Below are 9,031 nucleotides of genomic sequence, written 5' to 3'. Positions count from 1 at the left end.
GGCCCGCGGCCCCAGCCCGCCCAGTCCGACTCCGTCGCCCGCCGCAACCCCGGCCGAGCAGGCGCCGCGGGCCAAGTGCCGCCCGAGACGGTCCCCCGAGAGCCAGCGGAGGAGCAGCTCACCTGAGAGACGGAGCCCCGGCTCGCCCGTGTGCAGAGGTAGCGAGTCCAACCCTCCCGTCCTCCCGGGCTGCGTCTCCCCGACGGTGCCCTGCTTGGAAACTTCAGCCTCTCCTGGCTTCTGTGTGCTAGTGCAGTACCGAAGGTGTGAAAGTGGCTTTGGGAATCTCACCCCCCGGAGGTCGCTGCGGGGCTTGGAGGAGCGACCTGCAAGGCAACTTTGCTCAGCCCTCGTGCCGCCCTCGGATTTCCTCTGCCATCCCTCGCCTGCCTGCATGGAAGGTGTTTCGGTTTAATAGCTGATTAGCAATCTGGCGTGTGTGCTGTTGTGGCCGGGAAGGAGGCGCTGGAAACCCCTAAACACGCACACAAACTCTGCAGCCTGGAGAAGGTTGCGATGGCAATCTCTGCAGCCTTTGTGCCTGCCCACAAAGTTCCCGACGCGCCTGCAGCTACGGGGATGGTGTAGTGTGCATGTTTTGTGTTTGGAGGATTGATGGCGCTCGTTACGGTGTCAGAATGTCCTTTGCAAGTGTAGAGACGGTTTTGAAAGTGCAGTTGAAGCGTGTAGGGTTTTCTTCCTTCCCTCCACTCTCCATTTCGTACCGGCAGGCGTCAGAGCACTGCTGCGCTACAAATGCCGGAATGGCGAGTTTCGTGATGAATTTCTAAAACCTTGCTTGTGGAGTGCGTTCACTTTTCCTTTCCATCTTTAAGTTACTCAAGAGTTCAGCTGAGCTGTCTGTGTAGGGATCTCAAGTTTCTTTTTTGCTAGGTGTCAAAGGTAATGCGGGTGGATGCTGTGGGCTTCCCGGAATGTTTTCTGTTTTGGTTTGGTTTGGTTTATGTCTGGGGACGTAGTGCAGAATCTAGTTGAGTCCTGGGGGAGAAAAAGACAATTAGCCAAAACAGGTACGTAAAGGCCATAAAGGAGAGGGGGAGTGCCTAATATTATCAGAGACAGCCAGAGCTACAGTTGTGCTGCTGCTGCTCCTGCTCCTGCTGCTATTGCTGCTGCATTGTGGAAGGAAGGAATCAGACGTAGTGGAGGAAATCTCTGCTCGGAAAGGAAATACTGTCAAGCTCCATACAGTGTTTATGTGGTATGTGGGATTTTTAAAATGGACTTTCTTGGTGTTGGAATTGAAGAGAGTGATTGAGTTATAATAGATCACAGCTTTACTATTTTAGACCAGGAATTAGCATGCTGCTAAGACACTTGGCTTCAGACCACTTAATGGTAAGCCCCAGTGTAAGATGTAGTGCTGTGCAGTTGAGTTCGGGAGCTACAAGAAATACATCCTGTAATCTGTATGCACCGGGAGGAATTTGCTCTCCCACTCCTCCCCCAGGTCAAGCCAGCTGCTCCAGAAACTGACATCCTCCAGCAAATCCTGAATGAATGAATGAAAACAACGTGATCGCCCTAATAATGACCACAACTGAACACACATCTTTGGCTGTATTTTATAGAAAAGGCCACCATTTTCTAACAGATTAATGCCATATGCAACTCCCTTGCACATTTTCTGGGGCTGTATTAAATGAGAGGTAACAGAAAGAAAAGGCAGCAGTTCCGAGAATTTTTCAATGATTTAGCTTTAACAATGTGTAAATTGCGTTTGGGGATTTTCTTCTAGAGTGTAATGTAAAAAGCATAAAATAAGAATTACAGATTCTGTGCAGAGGATTTGGTGAGCAGAGTAAGAAGTTTTGGCAATTGCTTGCTTCACTCTAATGGCCTCCTAGCACCTCATTTCCTTTTGTTGGTAAACAGTAACATCTTACAACAGATAATAGTACAACTTGTTTTTCTACATCCTTCAAAAGCCCTAATTGCTTAGGAATTACATGCCCCATCATGAAGTAGTTTTAATGAAATTTGTGATCAGGCTTAAACTCTCCTCTTTGTTGTAGAATGGCATATCCGAGTTTAATGCAATTTTAATGCAATAATGATGAAAACACTTTTCCGAGCCTGGGGGTGCAGTAGACAGATTTGCAGTGTCAAGAGAGCTTGTGTTGGGAATTGAAGGGCTTTCCGTGCTAGAGTTCCTCTGACGTTTTTAACACCAGGTGTTTTTGTCAGTTTCTTGCATTGGAGTGATTTTTGAATGCAGCCTCTTGTGCCCCCAGTTCCCTGATTGGATTTCTCCTGTGTTACTTATCCACATTCCACCTTGTTCCTCTCTACCCATATTGAAACTATACAATTTATTCTATCTACAAAGCCACTTTAAATCCATACGGTGATTTAAAATTTCAAATAAATGCTCAATTTCATTTGAATTCTCTAAGGTTCTGACGAGTGGATTTTAACCTCCACTGGCCAAGGCTTTTGCCGCTGCCACTGCTGCAGACACTGACATCACTCTACTGCATGAATGAGAAACAGCGACATGCTCCATTTCTCCCTCTGCTCTCCTTTTTATACACATTTAAGAGACAGACAGACAGATAGATAGATAGGTAGATAGATTACATGATACATAAATGGATGACTGATGATATAGATGATAGAGAGATGGTAGATAGATACAAAGATATATACATAGATAGATAGATTGATAGATAGATAGATAGATAGATAGATAGATAGGTAGATAGATAGATAGATGGATAGATGAGAGAGAGATGGCTAGCTTTTATGGTGCTTTGAAACTACACATAAAGATATTTAAGTAGATGGTGACTCAAGAGATGTATTTCATGTAGAAGTATGTCGTTTACAGAAAGCTTCTAGTGCTGTGGGCATTTGAACTATAGGTGACACTGAGCATTCAGTATTTTGTGAATATTTTTTCAGTAGTGATGATTATGGAAGGAAATATAGAAATCTTAAGTTTTCCGATTCTTTTATCAAGAACAAATTCTGAAAAGACAATTTCCAAACACACATCAGTATTTTTCTCTTAAAACACTCTTAGGCTGCATATTTTTAGGGTTAAGGCTACTACTAATAGAGAATGCTGAAGAAAAGCTGAATTCTGTAAATAGGAGCAATTTTAATATTTATCACATTAATTTATATGACCTAGCAAAATGGTAGTAATTCCTTTTATTTTTGTGCCATAGTCTTAGATAATTTAAATGATTACCATAACAGAAGCTGCATAAACCTGCAAACATCTTGCTCTATTTAGAAGACATGGAGTTTTACAAATTGAAAGTTTTGTTTTGTTGATGCGTCTGGATCATCCTCTTCTTGTATTTCTTTCTTTTGTATTATTACAACTTCAAAGTTTGTTATTTATATTCATTTCTGTACTTCTACCATTAGCAAAATGTCATCCTCTCCCTTGTTTGGCTCTGAAGGGTCTTGAAGTGGTGAATGACAAGCTACTGAATGCAGCCCTAGGCTCCCTGTGATGTGTTTGTAATACATGTAAAATCATAAAGTGTTATGCAAATAGTAATTTTTTTGTGATGGTAATACACAAACTACCTTTGAGATAAATAGAACAATTCAAATGAGACTAAAGCAGAATGTTAATGTTAAAATTAATGATCTTTAAGCTAAAGCCATTAGTAATGATCTAAAAATGCATATAATAAAGTTGCTGCTTTCTGAAACCTCATAGAACAAAACCCATGGATTTAAACTGAACAAGTACAATACCATACAAGATAGTATGTAGCAAATACAAATTCCTCGTGTGTGTATGTTTTAAAGACCCAACATTAGAGAATTATAGATTATAAAAGATGCAAAAAATACGTTAGAGTACTATAGTTAGAGAGTACCATATTTTTAGTGCAGCAAATCTGTTAACAAAAATACCAAAGATCTTTTAGCTTACTAGTTCCTTCTATGAAAAATAGTGTTGATTTCTTGATTTAATGTCAAGTTTATTTGGGCCTCATACCCCTAACAGATTGGCAGCTCTATCTAGAGTAAAATTTGATTGGGATTTTCAAGTATTTTGAAAATCTCATTGTTTTATACATAGAGATATTATGGTTCTATTTAAAAAAAATACATAACTATTCAGAATATCATGTTGAACTACTGCATGAGCTGTTTTTGTGTGTTTATTAACCAGTTCATTTGCTTTTGCTTTTTAAGCTCTTCATTAATTTCCTCAAGTTATTTCAGCGTTGGTTCAGTTGTGAAACACAAGGATTTTGGCATTTTTTTTTCTCTTTTTAGAGATATTCTCTAATTCTCCTTTTTAAAAGATTATTCTAGAGCTGATATTCTTAGATTGAGGCCCTCCTTCCCCATTTAGAAATTAATTTTCTTTGAGTGCTTATAGGTACTTATTTAAAAGAGTTCCTGAATAGAGTGAAAATATTTTGAGATTTATCTTTATAAAATAATAAGCCTTAAAGTCTGATGTCTGATTTGAGAGAAAGATTTTTAGCCTCTTAGGATTGCAGTAAATAGTAGCAGTGTTCATTATTTATGGATCTGATTTTTTGCCTCTGCCAGTTACCTTACAGTATATAAGATTTCTGGATCAGCGCATTGATAGCAAAATACAGTTAATCGATTTCATGTTCAAAGATTATATTCATCCCCAATAGCTACTATTTTAAGTATATTGAACATAGAATGCCTAAGGTATATAAAAGTACCTTAATCGATTTTTAGCTTTCTCTAATATATGTGTATATATTGAACTGAAAAATCACTTCGTTAATTGGAATGTTTTTTATACAAAGACATCTCATTGGCTTTAGTATACATTTTTGGAAAGATAATGCAAATTAAGATTTGTTAATTGAGGAAATATAGAAAAATAATGACATTCTTGTGATTATTTGTAGTAATGTACATATATTTGAATTTAAGGGTAACTCAGCTCCATGCAACAAATAAAGTGAAATACAAGACAACATTCAACTTGTTTGAAATTTTAAAATATTCTAAAATTCTGTTTAACTAAACATTTTCATTTATAGCTAATAAGGAATGTGTCAAGGTATATACACTCATGACTTTGTTGTTCTTAATCTTAGTTCAGTCTTTTCTCTAGCACTTAGAATTCCCAGACACCATCAAAATAGGCTTTTCCAGAGCACCTGTCATGGGTCTGTGCCTGGCAGTATTCTCTTTTGTCTTCAGTATATAATTTTGTTCTCTTATTAAATGTCTAAGAAACAAAATCACTGACAGTCTTTCTGTCCTACATATTATTTATTTAGCAAGAGCTTGAGCTGATCTAACGTATGATCCCTTAACTGGTCTGCTAAAAATAAGCTGAGGAAAGAGAATCCTACTCGCTTAATGATAAAGTCTAAGAACTGATGGAAGGGCTGGAGCCACCTGTCTTTCCATTTACTTTTTATCTGGACCTTGAGAGTGAGTGACTAGAATCTCACTAAGCTTCCTGATACTCTAGAAGAATATTTGTGCTTATTCTGCAAAATTCATTATAATAGGTTAGCAGTAGATCTGAAAAATCTAAAGATATTATTTATGAGTGGATTATAGAGAAACACCTTCCCAGAGTCTCTTTTTTGTAGAAACAGGTATGGCCAATACCTTATCACTGTGGTTTATTTCAAGTAAGTGTTATTGAGGCAAATAACAGGAGTAGGCAAGTTCATGAATACTTAGTGCCTTCTCTATGTAACCCTGTCTCTCTAGTTATAAATAGAAAGAAAACATTTGAATGTGAACTATATGTCAAGCAGTGAATACTTTCAAAATCAGCAAGAAAATGGGTGTAAAATTCTGATTTTCCTATTCTAGATTCAGTATTGATTCCAGAATTGAGGATCATCTGGAATTTTTTTAAGCTAAAAGAATGACAAAGAAATGAATTTTCTTTTGTGTTTCCATAGCACTTTAATGTTGTGCTGGACGTGCTCTGATACTTTGAGGATGTCTAAAGATGTTAGACCTAATTTGCTGAATATAAGTAAAATATAATATGGAAGGATGGCCATTTTCTCTGCATGTTTTTCACATGAAGTGCGTGTATGTAATGTGTCTCACACCCACCGTTACACACACATGCACATGTAGGAGAGAGGGAGATTGAGGAGTGAGGGAGATTGGGATTATACCTTGTTCCTGAGTGCTCGGGGTTATGAACATGATTGTGTCTGGTCCTACTTACATTAACTAGAATCTGTACTATCTTGAATCACATTACACTGTACAGAATGCTTTTCTACTTTCATGAATGTTAATAATTAGTTATATATGGTAGTAAATGGATTAATTAATGCCTAAGGAACCACTAAGCAGATACTGGTCTCTAGTGATTATGTCAGTAGCTGGCAGTAGTTTGATTGAGCCTTTCAGAGAATCAACAGTTATCTCTGCAGTGTGAGCTTGTATTCTGTTCTGTGCATGTAGTTTAATGAAGTGCCACTGTGGTGTACCTTGATGGCTTACCAAAATAAGTGTGAGTTGGAGAAACTAGTGAAGCCCATAGTAGTGTGACAAGGTTGGTGTTCAAGATTGTCTGCAAGTTATTAGAATTATTAAGTCAGTCAGTAGTCATCTACAAGTATTTCATAACAAAAACCTAAAAACTGCTACAACTTGCTACCTGATATTGCCAAAGGTCAAACACTACCTACCCAGTGCTGACAGTAATAAATGATAGTTCCTTATTTATCTAGTATCTAGTATGGACATAGGAAAACTTTTTGAATAGTCCTTTAGCTGATTTTCATCTTTTACATTACTTTTTTAAAAATCATGTAAATATACTCCTTAAGAGAACATTTAATTGGCAGGGTTTACCTTTATAGTTCAAGCTAGCTACAAGCTAGCTATCTTCCTGCCTCAGCCTCCTGAGTTCTTGGATAATAGATATGCTTTACTTAATTCCTAGTCTCTGCCTTTCCTAATCATCTGTCTCTGGTTCCACATTTGAAAAGTACTCTTTCAAATGTCAAAATAGTGAAGTAACCCAGGAAATTTTTTTTAAAGTTACCACTCTGTATAAATATTTCTTTCATTTGATGAACCTTAGAATTGCTTCACTCAGTGGCTTCTGCATTATGTCTAGACCTAATGCATATCATTAGTTGATGCAGTATAATGTTCCACTGTAGGAACTTATGGTGCTTAGGGTGATGTCACTGGCCCTTGTGCTTTCTGAACACATACACACACATTGTTGCCAAAATCTGAACTGTATTGTTGGATGTGGTTTCTTGTGTAGTAATGTAATATGAAGTAATGTTGTGTAGTAATACTTAATGATGCCCTGTGAGACTATTGAAGGGAGTAGGACTTGGCTTTACTAATTATCTGCTATTACTGAGCTAGAATGCAAAGTGGTAAGTGTTTCCTCTGGTACCATTTACTTGGTGTCTTGGTGGAATGAACAATGACTTATTTTTATTCATTATAGTCAAATTTATTTTTATGTTATCCATTTTAGCTTTTAAAGACATATTTAGCATTATAGCATTTTCATTAGTCTTCATTTATGTTAGTCTTTAGGAGAGTTGCTGTTTCACTTTTTGTTAGCTATATGGCCAAAAAGTTAACACCTTTATGCAGATATTACTATTTAAGGGTTGAGTGTGTTGCATTTAACCTGTGATGAAATAAACAGATGCTTGAAGAATCATATTTTGTGTGCTGATTTTTTTCTAATGATACAAATGGAATATTGAAGAAAAGCATATGGCTCCTATACAACATCACCTGAAATTTTGTATAGGAATTTAGAAAAATAATGAAGTAAACTATTATTCTTTATCCCTATTTAAAAATATTCATGCTTGAAGTTCCTCAAAATGTTTTTTTAAAAAGTAAAATATACAGTATAGCTGCTGAATTATTGCATATCTGACCCAAATTATTATTCCATCAATAATGTGGTTTTCTTTAAAGTCCTTAGCAAGTTTAGCTACAGCTTAGCTATGACTTTTCATTTATCTTAAACTTGTCTCACTGTTTCTATTACTCTGTATTCAAGGTAATTTTAGTGGACATGTGCACTTCGCCTAATAGCATCTGTGTCATTTTTACCATTACAGATTATAGTATGTAGCATGATGGCTAGTACTTATCAGGCCCTGCAGTAAATACTTTTAGGTCCTTACATAGGATTTACAGATTCCTGCTTGAGCTATGTAAACACACACACACACACACACACACACACACACAGGAGTCAGGGACAGAGAGAGAGAGAGAGAGAGAGAGAGAGAGAGAGAGAGAGAGATTGTGGGTGTTATATATACTCTCGAATGAAATTGCTGAACAGTGATTATGAGAACATACAGTCTTTTAAATATGTGATAGATTATGCTTCTGCTGCCCATTTTATAGATGATTCACTGGTTTTGATAACTAATACTTCTGCCTTCATTTTGGGCCTGTCATTCAGTGGTGGTGGTGAAGCTCGGAAAAGCACTGTTTAGATCTTTATATAATGTAGAAGGAGTCAGATGTTTTTCCTTTTGAAATGGGGGGACAAAGATGAATTCTGTCTAGATAATCCACATCTTGAAAGATCAAACATAGGCTTCTATAGAGTGAGTTTTAAAGTTACATTTAGAATACTGTTGAGTGGCTTTTGATCTATTAAGATTCAATGGAATAAGCTTCTAAATTTATTCTGTTTTGAGTAACTTAACACCATCAGGCCCAAAATTCAGTGGGCTCTTTAGATTAAAAATTTAAATGTAAGTTGCATGCGGTGGCACACGCCTGTAGTCCCAGCACTTAGAAAGCAGAGGCAGATGGATCTCTGTGGGTTCAAGGCCAGCCTGGTCTACATAGTGAGTTCCAGGACAGCAGGGGCTACAGGGAGACCCTGCTTCAAAAAGACAAATAAAATAAAATAAATGCAGTGTTTCTTAAAGGCAGTACTCTCCTCAACTGAGAATGTGTTGTATATTAATTTCTGCTTATTATCGTGAAAAAATTTTAGCTGTCAAGCAAATTTTCAGATGGTTATTTGCTTTAGAGATTCTCTAACTTACGTGCAAGT

At 37.2% G+C, this 9,031-nt stretch overlaps 1 protein-coding gene across 3 annotated transcripts in view; it reads left to right on the top strand.

Annotated features, from left to right (window-relative positions):
* Positions 1 to 6: 6 nt before the first annotated feature.
* The window catches only part of Glcci1 (glucocorticoid induced 1), a 96,523-nt gene continuing 87,498 nt past the window's right edge, over positions 7 to 9,031 (top strand). For 2 of the 3 annotated variants that reach the window (XM_008845519.3, XM_017801209.2), the window contains exon 1: positions 195 to 401. In XM_008845519.3, the coding sequence (XP_008843741.1) occupies positions 395 to 401 (7 nt within the window). In that variant the 5' untranslated portion in view covers positions 195 to 394. Of the gene's footprint in view, positions 159 to 194; positions 402 to 9,031 lie in introns of those variants that run through there. The other variant, XM_008845520.2, reaches the window with a different exon arrangement.

The sequence above is a fragment of the Nannospalax galili genome, unplaced genomic scaffold (genome assembly GCF_000622305.1).
Source record: "Nannospalax galili isolate Female #2095 unplaced genomic scaffold, S.galili_v1.0 scaffold62, whole genome shotgun sequence".
NCBI lineage: Eukaryota > Metazoa > Chordata > Mammalia > Rodentia > Spalacidae > Nannospalax > Nannospalax galili.
This window is presented reverse-complemented; position numbering and strand designations above follow the sequence as displayed.